Source organism: Halichoerus grypus, chromosome 1 (assembly GCF_964656455.1).
Source record: "Halichoerus grypus chromosome 1, mHalGry1.hap1.1, whole genome shotgun sequence".
In the NCBI taxonomy this organism is placed as follows: Eukaryota; Metazoa; Chordata; class Mammalia; order Carnivora; family Phocidae; genus Halichoerus; species Halichoerus grypus.
Window position 1 is genome coordinate 212,980,321 of NC_135712.1, and position 19,416 is coordinate 212,999,736.

General features: G+C 50.9%; 1 protein-coding gene across 1 annotated transcript; it reads left to right on the top strand.

The window, feature by feature from the left end:
* Window positions 1-173: 173 nt before the first annotated feature.
* ARRDC5 (arrestin domain containing 5) lies at window positions 174-13,051 on the top strand. The gene is made up of 3 exons (XM_036115959.2): window positions 174-3,077; window positions 4,953-5,158; window positions 12,483-13,051. The coding sequence occupies exons 1-3, from the start codon at window positions 2,726-2,728 to the stop codon at window positions 13,008-13,010; spliced, it is 1,086 nt and encodes a 361-aa protein (XP_035971852.1). The 5' UTR covers window positions 174-2,725; the 3' UTR covers window positions 13,011-13,051.
* The last annotated feature ends 6,365 nt before the right edge of the window (window positions 13,052-19,416 follow it).

The following is a 19,416-nucleotide window of genomic DNA, read 5'->3' on the forward strand; positions in this document are numbered from 1 at the left end:
GCCGGAATCAATGTTTAAACACTGCAGTAGAATGTGGGGGCCCCTCTCGAGACCGCCTGTACCCCGATGGCCAGCCTGATCGCCCCACGCTCCATTTCCTGGCGTCAGGGCCTGCTAGAGCTCCCCACCCTACCCACCCGCAGGGCTTGTTTGCTGGGTTTTCCCGCCTCGTTTTCCCGCCTTCTCCCGCTGTCCAGGCGGGCAGGACTGCCCTGCCCCCTCCACCCTGCCTGCTCGGCTCTGGCCAGTCTTGGCGGGCACACAGTGACCCATGCTGGGCACCTACAAAGTGCCTGGACACAGTGTTCGGAGCTGGGGGGGCGGCAACAATGGACAAGGCCAACCCTGTTGGTGGTCTCCAGAAGGGTAATTTCTTCTCTGGAGAGACAGGCAAAAAATGAATAAGTAAAGCAAATCATTTCAGATACCACTGCGTGGAATGAAGACAGGACAGTAGCTGGAGAGGCATGTGGGGGTGCGCAGAGAGGACATTCTGGTTGAGGTGGGCCTCTCTGAACGGATGACATTTGAGCTGAGATCTGAGATAGAAACCAAGGACAGATGGGTCGAGGAGGGACGGGCAAGCTTAGAGGCCGGAAAAGGCTTAGAAATGTAGGGGGAGCAGTCAGGAGGCCAGTGTAGCAGGGCAGAGAGGGGACGAGGTCAGAGAGGTGTCATCTAAGGCCTCAAGGGGGCCTTTGGTCTTTATCTCTTGAGAGCAGTGAGCAGCACGGGAAGGCTGTAAGCAGAAGAGTGATGACCTCCGACTTCTGTGTGTACAGCTTTCTCTGGACCCGAGCAGAGTCCCTTCTAGGCACTGGTCCTTCTGCTGTTCTTTCCCCAAGTGGTAGGCAGAAGAATGTCCCCCCTCTCCCAAAGCTAGTCATATCCTAATCCCTGAGCCTGTGAATATGGTAGCTTCCGTGGCAAAAGGGACTTTGCAGATGAGATCAAATTAAAGATCTTCGGGTGGGGGAGAGTATCCTAGATGATCCAGGCTGGTCCAAAATCATCACAAGGGTCCTAACAAGTGAAAGAGGCAAAAGGGCCAAGTCAGAGAAGGAGAAGTGACAAGGGAAGTAGAGGTTGGAATGATGAGACCCAACAGACAAGGAATGTGGGAAACCTATAGAGGCCAGAAAAGATGAGGGACAGATTCTCTCCTAGAACCCTAGAACACCTTGATTTTAGCTGCTTAAGACCCATTTTGGACTTCTGACCTCCAGAACTGTAGGAGAATAAATTTGTGTTTTTTAAGCCACTAAAATTGTGGGGATTTGTTATAGAAGTCATAGGGAACAGATAGAGTCCAAAATACAAAGTCCAGAATTTGCTGCTAACTTTCTCCAACTTCAGGACTCCGTCTGTGCTACTCAGTGTCTTTCTGGACCCACAGTCATCAGCCGAGTATAGACCACAATCTCAGGGACGGGCAGGTATCAGGCAGGCCTCCCTGAGTCTGGGAGGCAGATGAGATCTTTCACATTGAGAATTGGCCACGGGAACCTGGCCTATTCCTGGTGAGAGCATATCATTTGTTTGCACATACTATTGCAAAAACCCAACAGGACCAAAAGAGGGAATACGTTCTTCAGGTGTATTTGGAGCAGGGCTCAGCCCAGGCCCCTTGGATATCTCAAGTCAAGTAACTCAAAAAGAGGTCTGGTTTTCCCTGCAGAAAGAAATGAGGGCCCCATTTCTCCAGTCATTTTGAGAAAGTTGGAGAGGCTGCCTAGGTTCGTTAACAAACATGAGTGAAAGACTATGCCAGGCCTCTCCAGAAGAAGCTTACAAACCACTCAGGGAGACAAGATGGCAATGTCTACAAAAGACATCACATGAAATAATAAAGCGAGATACAACAAAGACAATGAAGGAGGCCTGCTAGAGTCTGGAGAATGGACACTTCCTGACACCTCTTCTGCTCCAGTGGCCCTCCTGCTTAGGCATCAGCCCATGGGCGAGTTAGGCACCAGGAAACCCATCAGAGGGCGAAAGGCCTCAGTTTCCTTTTTGCAAAATGATATATTCTTGAAGGTCGTTAAGTCACTCAACAAACCTATTGACACCCCTCTTGTCTGAACCAGGCCCGGAGTAAAGCAGACGTTGGTGGGCACAAAGCTTACAGAGACTAAGTCCCACCCTGCAAGAACTTCCCATTCAATGGGGGAGACACAGGTGTAAAGAGAAATGTCAGATGTGTAAGGAGATGGTGTTCGTGTTTAGATGGAGGACACAGTGCTCTAAGCATTCAGTCAGGACACACCAGATTTCATGTCCTGGCCATATCTATAATTTTTTTCTAACAGGGACTGGTTGGTATAGAGAGAGAGCCATTAAAATGACAATGACTGTGTATGAGCTTAACCAGTGTATGAACCCTGAGAAGCGCACATACCACATTTAGGGGCCATCTGTTAGAGCAGAAAAGACCTTGAGGCTCATTCCTCATTCCTCCCCATCTCTAAGTAGAGCTCATAAGGAGCTCTTCCCACCCAGGCCTCTAACCTCCCGGCATGATGACAGGTGTTCCCTATGGGGCAGGAACGCTAGGGCCTTGCGGTTGGTTTGGCTTATTTATCTGTTATTTCCTAGGAAAAAGGGGTCAGGCTATCATTTCATACACCAGTGAGGACTTTGGAATTCCCAAGCTGTCCCACCCCTGCACAACAGCCTCATCTCCCATCCCGGCCACTAGGGACACCCTTCCCAGAACGCTGGCTGGATGATGTCACAGACAGGTGACCTCACTGCGGCAAAGGAACCGGAAATCTCAGTGGCATGGGGGGGCAGGGAGAATATTTCTCTACCACCCCAACCCCCCATGTCTGTGGTGAAGTCGATCGAATTAGTGTTGCCCAAGGATGCAGTCTACCTAGCCGGCTCCAGCATAAAAGGGCAAGTGGTTCTAATCCTGAACAGCACCCTGGTGGACCCTATTGTAAAGGTGGAGCTCGTGGGAAGAGGTTATGTGGAGTGGAATGAAGAAATCGGGGCATCCCGTGATTATAGTAGAGATGTTATTTGCAACAACAAGGCCGACTACGTGCACAAGATGAAGACATTCCCAGTAGAGGGTAAGGACAAAGCCAGCAGCCAACTCTAGCCCTAATAGGAACCTGGGTCTGGAAGGTAAACACATCTGCTAGTGGATCAGCAAACCCCCAGGGATACCAGAAATGGGCAGAGGCCTGGTTCCTCCCCAGGAAGGAAGCTATGTATAACAATGACCATCAGATACACATTAACACGAAAATAATAAGACACGAGGAGCTGATCAGAACCCAGATATTCGAAATGAACTTTCAAAGTTGTTTCCCCGGGGGGAAAAAAATGCTATCCTTAGCCCAATGACCACTTGGGAAGGCCAATAAAAAAAAAAAATCTGGGGCGCCTGGGTGGCTCAGTTGGTTAAGCGACTGCCTTCGGCTCAGGTCATGATCCTGGAGTCCCAGGATCGAGTCCCGCATCGGGCTCCCTGCTCGGCAGGGAGTCTGCTTCTCCCTCTGACCCTCCTCCCTCTCATGCTCTCTGTCTCTCATTCTCTCTCTCTCAAATAAATAAATAAAATCTTAAAAAAAAAAAAAAAATCTGTCTTGTTATTTGACAGATAAATCTCCCTCTGGCAGTGAAATGCCAAGGAGACAAAAGAAGGAGTCCTATGGTCCCAGGGAAAGAGAGAGGAGGTTATTCTAGGGAGAGAATAACCAGGCCCCAACTCCAGCAGGTTCAGATCCATGGTCTGGACAGACGTCAGGGAGGCTGAGCTGCCTGGGAGCCGCATGTCCTTTCCAAAATGTGTTCATGGGAGTGTTCCCAGGTATGCCACAACTCTCGGCCAACGCCTGGCTGAACAAAGTTTAATTTTAGACTTTTAAAATTTTTAGATTGGGAGGTCATGGAGAGGTCTCTTCGAAGAGGGAACTGAGCTCAGATCTGAGTGACGGGAAGGACACCAGCCGTGCAGATATCTAGGGGAGGAATGGCAACATACCAGCCCTTACTGCTCAGCAGTCCTGTTGCCTCTCTGTGTCCCATTAACCCATCTGGAAAATGGGAACCAGAAAAAGGGATCACTCATAAGATTGCTTTGAGGACTTAGTGACTGAATGGCATATAAAGGGCTTAGAATAGTGTGGGGCATACAGTAAGTGCTCTGTAAGTGTTTTTTCAACCCAAACACTTCCCATCCTAACACCCCCAGCATCAGGTACCACCCTTTCCCATTGCCAAGCATTTCCCCTCAAATGCATAAGCCCAAGCCTCTGACGGATTCATTCATTTATTTCGCAAACATTTATTGAGCACCTTCTGCACACGGCACTGGGCCACGGGCTGGGGGTGGGGCAATGGATAAAACAAACAAGGTCCCTGGAGTCACTGGGATTGCCATCCAGTGGGCAAGACACAATAATGAGAGGTTTTTGGACGAATGAAAGAAACAAATAAAATGGGGGAGGTTGCAGAAATGGGGGCCGTGTGAGTTTCTCCCTGGTCCTCAGTTGCCACTCAACCAATGTTAAGCACCTACTATATGCTACGCACTGAAGGCCAAGCTCTGTGAGGGCAGGGAGCTGTGCTGGCCCTGCTCACTGCTGAAAATAATGCCTAAAACAGCCTCTGGCCCACAGAAAGAGGCTCAAGAGGGGTTTGTTAAACCAATGTGCTGGACCTCCAGTTTCTCAGACCCAGAGTAGGGGTGAGCAGCCCAGCCACCTCACCCACCCAGGCATCTCCCTCCAGCCCAGCTGAGGCCTAGGCCTAATATTTGTGGATCATGCAGATCCCTAAAAGCACAGAACCCAGCCTAGCTCAGGGACAGGTGGGCCAGGCCCAGAACAAAGCCCCTGCTAAAACAACAAATAAAGAAGGGGGGGTTAAAAAAAAAGAAGAAGAAGAAAAGGAAAAAGATTCTAGAACCTTCTGATGGCCTCGGTGTGTTTTGCTTTCAGATAATTGGTTAAGTGCAGGCAGCCACACCTTTGACTTCCATTTCAGCTTACCTCCCAGGCTTCCTTCTACCTTCGCCAGCAAAATTGGCCACGTCTTCTACTTCGTGCAAGCCTCCTGCATGGGCCGGGAGCACATTCTGGCGAAGAAGAGAATGTACTTGTTGGTTCAAGGGACTTCGGACTTCCACAAAGAAAACCCATTGCAGGTAGTGATGGGGGAGGGGCAGCGGTGGGGCTTGTCCTCCAAGCTCACCAGAGGCAGGTGGGAGGGCAGGGAACAGAGCCGGCCCCTACCAGGAAGAAGGAAAGGTGGTGATGGCTCCCCCAGGGGGTCCAGCGAGTTCTCAAAAGGTGAATCTGAAACCAGGGTAGGAACAAAGCCAGCGGGGGCCCCTCAACCAGGATAATCCTGCCTCCCCAGGGGGCACCGGGTGGTGTCTGGAACATCTACAGTTGACAGGACTGGGGGGGCTGCTGGCCATCGAGGTGGTGGGGGCCAGGGGTGCTGCTCAATACCCCACAGATCCCAGGACACCCCCCCCAGAGAATGACTGGGCCCCAATGTCCTTGACCCTATAGTAAGTCAAGGCTGTTCAGAGGCCTCCCCTGTGACCTGGGGGTGGGAGGCCTGGACGCCCGGTGACACTGCAGGGTCTTTGAGCCCTTAGACAACAGAGATGGTGCCCCCACCAAAAGAAGCAAGGAAAAGGGGTGGCTTGTGGTCTGGCTGAGCAGAGGAGGAGATTTTCTGGATGGTTCCTGGAGGCCCAGGTGCAGAGGTAGAAGTCGAGGTGGGTGGAGTGACGTTGGCCCCAAGTCACTCCCCTGGGGACTCTGTTATTAGAGCATGGTGGCTGAGACGGAGGTGGGGGTTGGATTTTAGTTTTCAAGATCCAGGTAAAAATCCCAGAGCCCCCACCTTCCTGTTGTGTGACCCTCTGCAAATGACATTGCCTCTCTGTGCCTCTGTCTCCTCATCTGTGAAATGGACAGAGAGATAGTGCCTAGCTTGCCGAACTTCCCACAGTGCCTGGCACGGGTTGGGGGATGGGCCCCAAGAATCTTGCTGCTTCTGCCACCAGTGTCACAGGGATCGTCTCGAGCCCGGCCAACCTCCTGGGATGGTCCTGGAGGGTCCCAGGAAGGGCAGATGCTTGGAGGGGTGGAACAGCCCTGGGATGACCAGACCTGAGCTCAAGGCCCGCTTGACCACCTGCTCCCTGTGTTACCCTGAGCAGACTATGGCCCTTCTCTGGCCTTCCCTTCAGAGCTAATCTAGAGTGCAGGGGGCACGAGGCAGAAGCTGGGGTGAAATGTTGGGGTTGGGTGAGACCCAGCCTGAGATTTCGTTGACAGATACTTCATTAGCTAGATGGCCTTGGGCAATTCACAACACCTCCCAGAGCCTTGACTGTCCTGATCTGTACGATGAGAAGAATAATACCTCCCTTGATGGGTGCCCATGAAGACCGCGAAGTGCTCAGCGCGGTGTCTGCGCACCCAGGAGGTGCCCCCATAAGTGGGAAGATCTAAAAATCAAGATCGTAGCAGCAACAGGAGTTATTACAGATAAGTTTTGAGGATATGAAAATAGCGTGTTTTTTCAACTACTCCGTACTGTCTTAACCAGACTGGGCAAGGGAGGCCCTTTGGAGGAGGTGACATTTTAGCAGAGAACTGAAAGAGCAGAGGCGGGGAAACCATGGGGATATCTGGGGTGGAGGGTTCCAGATGGAGGGAACAGCCCGTGCAAAGGCCCTGGGGCAAGACTGTGCCTGGCGTGTTGGATGAACAGTGAGGGGGCCACGTGGCTGCAACAGAGTGAAGGAGGAAGCAAGAGGGAAGAAGGTAAGGGCAGGGAGGTAATAAGAGGCCTCAGGAAGACTTGGACTTTAACCTGATGCAGGTAAGAGCCCTGGTGGGCAAGGGGTCATCATTGGATTCCCTCTGGCTGCTTTGGGGAGGATAGATAGTGGGGGGCAGGGGGAGGGCAGGAGCTGGGGGACCAGGACAGAGGTTATCACTCTGGTGCAGTGAGCCATGATGGGGCTCAACCAGGTAGAGGCAGAGTCTTTTTTTTTTTTTTTTAAGATTTTTATTTATTTATTGAGAGAGAGAGAGAATGATAGAGAGCATGAGCAGGGAAGAGGGTCAGAGGGAGAAGCAGACCCCCTTGCTGAGCGGGGAGCCCGATGCGGGACTCGATCCCGGGACTTCAGGATCATGACCTGAGCCGAAGGCAGTCGCTCAACCAACTGAGCCACCCAGGCGCCCCGAGGCAGAGTCTTTTAAGATTTATAAAAATTATTTGAGAGAGAGAGAGAGAGCGCGTGCAAGCAGAAGAGCAGAGAGGGAGAGAGAATCTAAAGGAGACTCCATGCTGAGCTCAGAACCTGACGTAGGGCTTAATCCCACAAACACCAGATCATGACCTGAGCTGAAACCAAGAGTTAGACACTTAATCAACTGAGCCACCCAGGCACCCCCGGGGTAGAGGCAGAGTCTTGACCTCCAACAGTCTGTCCTCGGAGCGGCCAGAGACAGTCAGGTGATGACCTTCCTCTGCGCCCACAGCCCTCCCGGTCTCCCATTTCATTCAGGGTAAAGGCCAAAGTACCCCCCGTCCACAGAGCCCTGCATGACCTGCCCCCTCTCCCCTTCGCTTTCTCTGCTCCCGCCAAACAGGTCTCCTTGCTGTTCCCTCCAATATACCAGGCCTGGTTCTGCCCCAGGGCCTTTGCATAGGCTGTTGCCTTCCACCTGGAACACTATAATATGACCTTCCTATCCTTCCCCCTCATCCTTCAGATCTTTGTTCAGAAGCCATGTAGGCACTCACCTGGCTAAGTAAACTCTCACAACCCCAACAGAGGGCAATTTAGCTGTATCTATTCAAATTAAAATGAACATGCACTTTGCCCCAACCATTTCCCTTCTAGAAATTTCTCCTACTGATATTCTTTCACTTGTGACCTCCCACAGCAATGTTTTCGCGGCAAGAAATTGGAATCAGCCTAAATGTTCATTGCTAAGGGAATTAAAGTAGCAAAGGAATATTCAAAGGAATGCGCTATAGGTAAGTTAGAGAGAAACAGAGGCAGAACAAGGCAGCTCTTAGCATCAGGACCTCTACTAAGTCACTGGGTTCAGTGAGCACAGCAAAGTTCAGAACAAGCGAGAAATGTACTTCCTTGCAGGTGTAACAAACGTGTCCGGAAGGAGATCACAGAAACAAGCAACAGACATGCCCCCCCGGGAGGGGAGCCGGGGAGCTAGGAGGAGCAAACATTTTCCCCTTCCAATTGTTTTCAACAGCTTTATTGAGCTATAATTCACATATCTTATAATCTACCCGTTGAAAGTGTACAATTGAATGACTTCCCGTGTGTTCACAGAGTTGTGTGGCCATCACCAACTGCCGATTTTAGAATACTCTCATCACACCAAAAGGAAATCTTGGATCCCTTAGCTGTCACCCCTCGAATTCCCCACACTCCCTCCCCCAGGCCGTGGTAACCACGAATCCCCTTCCTCTCTCTGTGGATTTGCCTGTTCTGGACATTTCATGGAAACGGAATCGTACGATATGGACGCTTTTTGCGTCTGGCTGATTCCACTCACCTTTGTAGCGTAGGTCGGTGTCTCATCCCTTTTTACGGCTGAATGACATTCCATTGCGCAGCTGGACCCCATTTCGTGTATCCATTCGTGCATTGATGGATACTTGGGTTGTTTCCACTTCTTGGCTACTGTGAATCACGCCTCTGCAAATTCCCTTACATGTTTGCATGGATGTATCTTCTTGTTTCTCTTGGCTAGATACCTGGAGTGCAATTGCTGGGTCAGATGATCACTCCCTTGAACATTTAAGGAACCCCCAGCCTGTTTTCCACAGTGGCTGGACTGTTTTTACGTTTCCTCCAGCACTGCACATGGGCTCCAATTTCCCCACCTCCTCTCCACTCTTTGTACCTTTAGAATCTTGAAAGACAGAACTGTGTTGTCTCTTCCGACAGTCGGTACCATTTGGGAAAGGAGCTTGTCCCAGAGACATTTCCTAAACATTGGCTCCAAGGGAGCCCCCACCGTACCTCTCCTTAGTTCACACCCCTGGTTTGCCTCCAGCCACAACCTCATCACTGTCCCTATCAGAAATGACCTGTTTCATTTTCAGTGAGCCGACTGTGTGTCCGTCTCCCCTCCCCTCCCCCTCCTTCGCCAGCGCAGGGACCAGGCTGGTCTTAATTGCTATGGGTTTTCCTTGGACTTGTCACCAAGTTGACGACAATAAATACTGTTTGGGTGAATCCCCCCAAAGCTTCACACATGCCAAAGGAATGCGGGGCTCCCAAACACTCCCAGATCCAGGAAATCCAGTGTTGGGTGTGTATCCCCGACATTATTGGGAATCAGGGCGCTTTGGCCACCCTGCCTGACCTCGCGTGGGGGTCTCCACTGGGCTACTGTTGGAATTGCTGGGCCCCTCTCTCAGGTGCAGGCCAGGACTACCGGCTTGGCCTTGAGTTAGGGCAGCAAGTTCCTCAATGCCCGCAGGGTCCTAACGCATGCGAGGAATTTTCGAATAAGACTGGAGGGATTTAGAATAAAACTGCCTGCAATTAGCCTCCTGGAGGAGAGGGAGGGAGGGGACCGCTGAGGAGGCAAGGGGGCCAGAGGCAAGGGTAGAGGTGAGGTCACCTGGTGTCAGGGGTCAGCCCCAGGTCTCCCAAGAGGAAAGGCATCCGATCGGAGCAGCGTTTTTCAAACCCCAGGTCACGACCAGATCATGGGTTGCAAAATCAGTTTAGCGGGGTGCAAGTATATTTGTATAAAATGAAAGAATACGCAAGACCAAACTAGAAAATATCAGAAAAAAAGTTAATTTTGTGGGTTGCAAACATTGTGTGTGTTTTTTTTCAATAGAATAAGAAAACAGAACAGAATAAAATAAGTAGAACAGGAAGTGAAGAAAATATGGTTGGTGGCTTGCAATCGACTTTTTTTTTTTTAAGATTTTATTTATTCATTTGACAGAGAGGGAGACAGCAAGAGAGGGAACACAAGCAGGGGGAGTGGGAGAGGGAGAAGCAGGCTTCCCGCCGAGCAGGGACCCCGATATGGGGCTTGATCCCAGGACCCTGGGATCATGACCTGAGCTGAAGGCAGACGCCTAACGACTGAGCTACCCAGGTGCCCCTTGCAATCAACTTTAAAAAAAAAAAAATGAGGGGCACCTGGGTGGCTCAGTCGTTAAGCGTCTGCCTTCGGCTCAGGTCATGATCCCAGCGTCCTGGGATCGACCCCCGCATCAGGCTCCCTGCTCCGCAGGAAGCCTGCTTCTCTCTCTCCCGCTCCCCCTGCTTGTGTTTCCTCTTTCGCTGTGTCTCTGTCAAATAAATAAATAAAATCTTTTAAAAAAAAGAAAGAATAGAACAAAATATAAATACGGTGGGTTGCAACAGCTTTGTTTTTATAACATCAATGTGTTGGACAGGATATAATAGTTGTGAATAAGTCGAATATAGAATTTATCAGAACAAAATTAATTTGGTGGGTTACAACCAGCTAATGTTTACAAAATGTTGGTTTTATATAAAGCAAAATAATAGAATAAAGAAAGACTAAACATAACAGGAAAACAAATCCAGAGGGTTGCAATGAATATATTGTTTTAGGATTTTATTTATTTATTTATTTGATAGAGAGCACAAATAGGGGGAGCAAATCAGCAGCTGACTAGTTGACAGAATGGCTGCATTTTGAGGCACTGAGAGGCAGAAGGAGAAGCAGGCTCCCCGCTGAGCAGGGAGCCCCATGTGGGGCTTGATTCCAGGACTCCCAGATCATGACCTGAGCCCAAGACAGACACTCAACCGACTGAGCCACCCAGGCACCCCGCAATGAACATTTTTAAATGAATACAATAAATGGAATAAAGCAGAATGTACCAGGAGACATAAGTAGTAGTTCATGAAACATATTTCTCTTTCATAGATCTAGATGCAGATGAAAATACAGATTTGTGTTCTTTGCCATGATACTAAAATCTATGTTTTAACCATGAGCTGTGATTAAAAAAAAAAAAAAAGGGATAGTATATGACACATAACTGTGTGTGGCCTGCAAAGCCTAAAATATTTGTCATCAGTTCCTTCCAGAAAAAGTTCACCAACTCATGGCCGAGAGCAACCCCACGATGGGTCTCAACCAGATAGAGGCAGAATTTTCTGCCCTCCCGCTTGTGCTCACTCTCTCTCAAATAAATACATAAATCTTTTTTAAAAATCCAGATATAATAAACCCCCAATTCGGGACAAAGGGAGCCAAGGAGTATGAGGGGATGGCATTAGGGAGGGGGTCCGCGGGGCCTTCAACCAGATCTCTCATGTTTTTACTTTAAATTGTGGCAAAATATACATAACATAGAATTTACCATCTTAACCATTAGTGTTGAGTACATTCACATGGCTGTGCAACTCTGCAATCTTATTTTGTAAATGAGCAGAGATCTGAAACAAATCAGGAGAATTTGTAAATGCTGATGAAGCGGGTCTTAGGAATATGGCAGTGCTGTGCTAGGAAATGGTTAACAACCAGCTCTGGTGTGGGGCAGCCGTGATGTTTCCCAATTTCCCTGGTGAAAATAACACCCATCAGGGCCAATTTCAAGTGAACAACTTGATGTCACTAATGGGAAGTGGGAGGGGAGTTTGAGCAGTATTTTTCACACTATTTTCTCTCTCTCTCTCTCGGTGTGCTGAAAGAACACACACACACACGCACACGCGCGCACACACACACACACACGCACGCACGTACGCTTGTAAAAGTATCAAGTTTCTCTGCAAGGAGACACCGGAAGCCAGCAAAAGTGGAGAGTGATCATTCTAAGCCCCCCCCGCCCCCGGCCACATCACATCAAATCCTTTAACATATTATCCACAAATAAAAAGTAAAATGTCACCGAAGCCACTCATTAAATATAATGTATGTGCGACTTTATTTGCAAATCAGCAGCTGACTAGTTGATAGAATGGCTGCATTTTGAGGCATTTATTTAAACACACTACATACTTTCAACTCTACGGTTTTCCTTTCATGATTCAGAGCCCGTAATATTTTCTCCTAAAGTCTGAACTGCCTGGGTAAGCCCCAAGTCTTGGGCTTAGACTGTGAGACGTTTCCTGTCTTCTAGAAAACCAAGGCCCAGAGAAGTCAAGGCACTTGCTCAAGGTCACACAGCAAGTGAGCATGGGAGGTGAGGGTCAAGCCAGGGTCTTGTGGATTTCTTAGGCTTATGATGAGGAAATTGGTACTCAGAAAGGCGAAAGGTATTGATTAAGGCAAGCCGGGAGATCATGCCAGGCTTTTGGCTGCCAAATCCCCAAGGCTCCAGATCCTATTTCAGTGCCTCTTACTTAGGAGAGTCCCAAAAGCTCAAGGTTTGCAGGAGCTATGATGGAGGAATGTCAGGCAGGCGAGCAGATCTTGCGGCCACCATCCCTCACAGTTGTCCATCCCCCCTTCTAGAACCCTCTGTTGGTGGAGGCTGAGAAGAAGGTCTCTTACAACTGCTGCAGCCAGGGTACCATCTGCCTCCAAATCCAGATGGAAAAGAACACTTTTACGCCAGGGGAGAGGGTCATCTTCACCACAGAGATCCACAACCAGACCAGCAAGTGCATCAAGACGGTCACCTTTGCCCTCTACATCCACGTGCAATATGAGGGCTTCACCCCCAGTGCGGAGCGGCGGTCTCGGGTGGACAGCAGTGAGCTGCTCCGGCAGGAGGCCAACACTCAGATCACGCCCTTCAACACCACCAAGATCGTCAGCACCCTCAACCTCCCGCAGGTGCTGTCCGTGAGCAGCGGCATGCGGGACGGCGAGATCATGAGTACCCACTACGAGCTGGTCAGCACGGTCCACCTGCCTTGGTCCCTGACCAGTGTGAAGGCCAAGGTTCCCATCATCATCACCAGTGCCCCTGTGGACCCAGACAGCTGCCCGCGGCTGGAGGGGGCAGCATCTCCCGAGAGCCAGGAGTGCCAGAATTAAGTGCCCAAACTTCTAAATATTAAAAGCTTTATCAGACTCTATGGGCAGCCCTTTTTTTGTCTGGCACAGATGGGCTTCAGATGGGCCGGGGTGTGGATGGCACGTGTCTGAAACTTCCCACAATGCAGCCACTTAGGCATCAGTTTCTCCCGGCCCCAGATAGTTTACTGAAGGCCAGGAGAGATGAAGGGAACTGACAAGGTCTTCCAGTAGCCCCCTCCCTGGTTAGGGCTCCAGACCCATTTCCGTGCTGGGGTCTTACAGTGCCTTGACCCAGGGTCCCCAACTGGGGCGATTCTGCCTTCCAGCTGCACTAGCAAAGTCTGGTGGTCCTGGTTTTCACCACCAAGGGGAACAGGGGCTCCTCCTGGCATTGGGTGAGCAGGGAGGGATGCTGCTCACTGTCCCGCGATGCCCAGGCTGGCCTCACCCCACAGAATGATCCGGCCCCAAAGGTCCATAGCTCCAAGAAGGAGAAAACGTGCATTCATTATCTGGGGGAAAAATTCAGTTTGATCCCTAGCTCACACTAAACACCAGAATAAATCCCCGATGGATCAAGTGGAGGAAACCAGGGTGACCCCGCAGTGTCTGTGAGTTCTCTCCTCTCTCCCTCCCACTCAGTGTGTGTATTTAAATATTTGCAGTATCCCAGGATATCCTCAGTCGGTCAGATGGTTATGGAATGTAGTCTCCTGGGGGTCCATAGAATCCCCTAACCCAGTGGGTTTCACCCAAAGGGATCCTGCCCCTCAGGGGACACTGGGCAATGTCTGGGGACATTTGTGGTTGTCATGACTGCGAGTGCTCCTGGCATTGAGTGGGTGGGGGTCAGGAATGCTGCTCAACATCCCACAGTGAACAGGACAGCCCCCCACAATTAAGAATGATCTGTCCCCTTGGGGAGCCTGGGTGGCTCAGTCGGTTAAGCATCTGCCTTTGGCTCAGGTCATGATCCCAGGGTCCTGGGATGGAGCCCTAAGTGGGGCTCCCTGCTCAGCCGGGAACCTGCTTCTCCGTCTCCCTCTGCATCTCCCCCTGCTTGTGCTCTCGCCTTCGCTCTTTCTCAAATAAATAAATAAAATCTTAAAAGAAAAAGAATGATCTGGCCCCCACAGACTCTTAAATACAGAGAACACACAGATGGTCACCAGAGGGGAGGTGGGTCGGTGGATGCGTTAAATAGGTGATGGGGATTAAGTCATGTACTTGCTGTGATGAGCACCGGGGGGGAGGGGGGATGTATGGAAATGTTGAATCACTGTATTGTACACCTGAAACTAATATTACACTGTATGTTAACTAAGTGAAATTTAAAATAAAAACTTTTAAAAAAGAGAATGATCTGGCCCCAAATGTCAGCACTGTTGAAGGGGAAAGACGCTGGGCTGGGGCAATCCACAGGGGCAGGTGGTTGCCAAGTGCCAGGGTTGGGTCTGGGGGGCCTCTTACCCAAGTCAGGGCATGGCCCTCCTACACTCACAGCCTCTCAGGGCTACCTCACCTCACTCAGGGTAGAAGCCAAAGTTCTCCCAACACAGGGCTTGCACATCTGCCCATGTCTCATCCATGATCATCAGTCACCTGCACCTGACCTGTCTGCTACATTCTGTCCTCCCTGCAAATAAAAATCCAGGATGCCCCATTAAATTTGCATTTCAGATGGACAATACTATTTTAGCATATGGGATATACTGAGGCTTAAAAAATCATTTGTTGTTTATCTGATATTCCAAGTTAACTGGGTGTCCTGTATTTTACCTGGTGATCTGATTCCTCAAGCAACTAGAAGACTCTCAGCACAAATCAGGCCACCTCAGCCCATTGGGTCCCCATGGCACTCACCCTGGCCTACAAGGATCTGCATGGTCAGGAATGAAGGAATGACTTCCCTGATGCCACACCATTCTTACTCTTCTCCCACTTCTCAGATTTTTGGCGTCTGCTTTCTTCAAAGCCACATCATCCATGCCTCTTCTTTCAGGAAGCCTTCCAGCCATACCAGGCAGCACCTCTCACCGTCCTCTACCAGGTCCTGAAACATGCATGACTTTCAAGGGTCATCTCTGCAGATGACAGATCTAAATAATAACAGAAATAACGAGGACAATAACACCACGGCAAGGACTAGCTCTAGTCACATCACACTTTCCTTCTTCCTCCCGGGCACATGGCTAGACTACATTTCCCAGCATCCCATGCAGCCAGGTGTGGCCATGTGATTGATCTGGCCAGTGGGACGTAAGACGATCGTGGCCAATGGCCATGTGACTGATCTGGCCCAGTGATGTAAGTCACTTGAGGCCAGATCCATTAAAAACTTGCCACAGGAGTCTTGCTCTCTCTTTCCTTTTTTTGCCAGCTGTTTGGGGTGGAATGTTTGAAGGGGAGCTGCCCAGGAAACTTGATTGTTGCAAAGACAAGGAATAAAACTTTATTGAATAAACAACAGCTGCTGAAATTGACAATTGCTTCTTTCAGCCCTTGGTCTACCCTAGGATTCCTCCAGCTCTGCACATTGACATTTGGGGTCAGATGTTTCTTTTATGGGGGACGATCCTGCACATTGTAGGATGTTGAACAGCATCTCCTGCTTTCACCCACTAGATGCCAGTAGCATCCCCCAAGTTGTGACAACAGAAATTTCTCCAGACGCTGCCAAGAATCCCTTGGGCAGGCAGAATCACCCTCAGTTGAGAGCCACTAGTCTACTCTTATCATACAAGTAGCTGCATTTACGGAGGCCTTTGGACATTTCAGGGACATGGACTCAATGCGGCCACACAAAACCTGTCATCTCGTCTTCTCCCCACCCCTACCCCACCTGTTCTGTCTTCAGCTCCCCATGTCTATGAAGACCCCACCTCAGCCTTTTATTCTCCCAAGTCCTGTTTTACTTCCTAAGTAACTGCTTAACCTGTCCACTTCTCTCCATCTCCCCTGCCACCACCTGAATCCAGGCCACCATCAATGCTTACCTGGATGATCACGGTAGCGGCCTCCCAGGTGGCTCTGCTCTCACCCCTCCCCCCTTAGTCCATTGTCCATACAACAGCCAGAGAGAGAGAGGGATGACAGGCTTGACTGGGGCTGGAGAAGCCCCTCCCAAGAAGCCCCACGCACACAACTCTTGGCGCCTCCTGGGCTTCTTGGGTGTCCTCGCAACATGGCCACTGCCTTCCTCTGGAGCAGGTGATCCAAGAGAGAGCAGGGAGGGCAGGATGACTTTTACGATCTAGTCTCGGAGGTGTTTGACACAATCACTTCTGCCGTATTTTGTTTTTAAGAAACAAGTCACTTCAGTTCAGCCCACACTCACAGGGAAGAGAATTAGACTCCACGTTTTTAAAGGAGTATCAAAACATTTGTGGATGGTTTTTTTATTTTTTCATTTTTTTGTTTTGTTTTTTACTTTAAGTAAGCTCTATGCCCAACATGGGGCCCAAACTCACAACCTGGAGATCAAGAGTCACATGCTCTACTGACCGGGTCAGCCAGGCACCCCTTGTGGGTGTATTTTTCTTTTTAAGATTTTATTTATTTATTTGAGAGAGAGAGAAAGAGAGCACAGCAGGGAGAGGGGTAGAGGGAGAGGGAGAGGCAGGCTCCCCACTGACCAGAGAGCCGGACGTGGGGCTCGATCCCAGGACCCCGGGATCATGACCTGAGCCAAAGGCAGACACTTAACTGACTGAACCACCCAGGTGCCCCATGGGTGTATTTTTTAAAACCACATTCCCTAACCAATTCCTTGACAAATCCCATTGGATCCACCTTTAATATCCTTCTAGACTCTTACTCTTTCCATTATCACCATGCTGGTCCCACAGCTTGAGTGTCCACAGATGGATGAGCTGATAAACAAATGTGGTCCATCCACATAACGGAATATTACTCAGCCTTAGAAAGGAAGGAAATCCTGATACACACTACAACATAAATGAACCTCGAGGATGTTACGGTAACTGAGGTAGGCCAATCTCAAACGGAACATTCCCGTCTACTTCTACCTCTAGGAAGTCCCTAGAGGCGTCCCATCCACAGAGACAGAGAGTAGGTGGTGGGCACCAGGGCTGGGGCAGGGGATGGGGAGTCAGTGTTTCATGGGGACCGAGTCTCAGTTTTGCAAGATGAGAATGTTCTGGAGAGGGATGGTGGGGATGGCTGCGCAACCATGTGAATGCACTTAACGCCACTGAGCTGTGCACTTAAAAATGGCTGAGATAAATTAAGGTAAGCTTGTGTATGTGTATTTTACCACCATTAAAATGTTTTTAATCATAGCAATATCCAAGCCTTATATGGTGCTCACCGTGCCCCAGGCACCAAGCTAAGCTGTGGACGGCTTCATTTAATCCTCTCCATCCTCTGTGAGTTAGGACATGAATGCCCCATTTCACAGACGAGCCAACAGAGGCTCAGAGAAGTGCAGGAGGTGCCCAGGCTCGCAAAGCCAGGATGAGATCCCCTAACCACCCTCGGTAGTGCTTCTCTGAGCACCATGGAGACTCTTATTTTTACTGCTTCAGCTAAGGAGGGAGGGACCCATCTCAGGTTCACAGAGCTGAGGCAGGTGACGTGGCCAGCCTGGGCCCCCAGTGCGTGGCCAAGCTGAGATGGGGACCCAGGGCGGTCTGAGCCTGTCTTTGGGGTTGTGGGTTTGAGTCTTCATTATATCCCCTCCTGGCACCGGGTCTCCTTCCTGCAAAGCTAACAGGGTGTTATGGAAGCAGCCAGGATTCATGTACCTGAGAAGGGCTGGGGGTCCAAAATACAGGCTCTCTGGACCTCAGTTTTCTCGTCTGTAAAACCGGTAAATAATTATTATACTTAAAATAATGTGATTAATAATAATAGCTGGTATTGTTATGAAATGTTAATTACTATTATTCACCTTGGCACAACTCTATACGTGGGGCTGGGTCACTCTATGTGGGGGTGTCCCAGGCACTGTGGGGATGGGGGGCTGAGTAGCTTCCCTGGTCCCACCTACTCCGTGCCAGGAGTACCCCCGGTCAGAACAACCAAAAATGTCTCCAGACACCCCAGTGGAGACAGAATCTCTGAGGGTTCTGGGAGCAGAACTGAACCCAGGTGGTAGCCCCTGTCCACATTATAGGGTTGGAGGTCTATGTTGAGTTAGTGTATCTGATAGTAAATGCTAATGAGATTCCCAGCTCTGCTGCGTACATGCTGTGTGACCTCGGGCAAGTCACTTGCGTCTCTGAGCCTCAGTATCCCCACCTGTAAAACTCAAATTCATCATTAGTCCCTCCTTCCCCAAGATGCTGGATTAAACAGTCTATAAATGCATGAGCGCTTACTCCACAGGCACTGCTGTTACCGCACCTGGGGGCTTCTGGAAGATTCTGACTCACAGTGGCGGGCCCCTGCACCCTCCCCACTGGCTGCCTCCCCTCTGGGCCCCAGATTCGGGAGGCCACACAGGCGGGGCGTTGGGAACACTTCCTGTGCGGTGGCCTGTGGTGCCCACTGGGACAGGTGGGCCAACGGGAGAACACAGCTGGGACCACCCCACTTCCTGCCCTGGGGGGAGGCGCCTCTCACGTTCCCGCACCCCTACCCCAAAAATAACACCTCCCCCCAGGAACCAAAGCCACCGCACCAGCTGCAGCCTCCAACTCAGGGGACACAGGACAGGCGGGGGCCCAGCAGCTGCCACCACGGCGCCTGCCCCGCTGGGAATGTCCTCCCCCCCCACTGCTGCCACCTCCGGCATTCCAATCCCAAGGGGGTGACCTGGCCTCCCCCATGGGCCAGGACACTTGAGCCCTGAGCAGCCAGGGCCGGCTGGGGGGAGGGTGCTCCTTTGCCCCCGCTGGGGGGCAGGGGGCACCGTCCCGGCCAGAACCCCCAGACCCAAGGTGCCTTCAATCCTCACCTCAAGGGATCGTTCGAGGAGGAAGGGGCTGGTTGCCAGGACAACAGCCCCCCACCTATGCCTGTGAACAAAGGGGTAGCCAGGGGAGCCAAGAACGGCGTGTTCTCTCCCCGCCAGCGTGACTGGTACATCCTGGCAGCTGACGCTTGGAGGGCCGTGCCCTGGCCACCCCAGACAAGGCCACCCAGTGTGGGAGCGGTCAGGGGGTGGCCGTGGCACTGAGGGATCTAGTTCCTGGTCATCTGCCCCCTAGGCCTCTGTCCTTCCGGTACATTCTGACGAGGAAGTCAGCCCGCTCTGCCTGTAGGACTTCACAGAAAGGCCACGGGGCCTCAGACGTCTGGTTCTGAGCTGGACGGGCCACCAGCACTGGGGGGACAAAGGCCACGTGGACCCCTTCTGGCTGCCGGAACCCCTGATCTGGCATTCTGGGGCGAGGGGTGCCCAGGGGGACCTGCCTGGCCTGGGAGGGGCTGGCCCAGGGGCCAGACAGTGGGACTCGGA

Coding starts and splice junctions, on each gene's coding strand:
- ARRDC5 (XM_036115959.2), top strand. CDS start 2,726: ATGATGTCACAGACAGGTGACCTCACTGCGGCAAAGGAACCGGAAATC. Junction 3,078..4,952: donor GAAGACATTCCCAGTAGAGG/GTAAGGACAAAG, acceptor TTTTGCTTTCAG/ATAATTGGTTAAGTGCAGGC. Junction 5,159..12,482: donor ACAAAGAAAACCCATTGCAG/GTAGTGATGGGG, acceptor CCCCCCTTCTAG/AACCCTCTGTTGGTGGAGGC.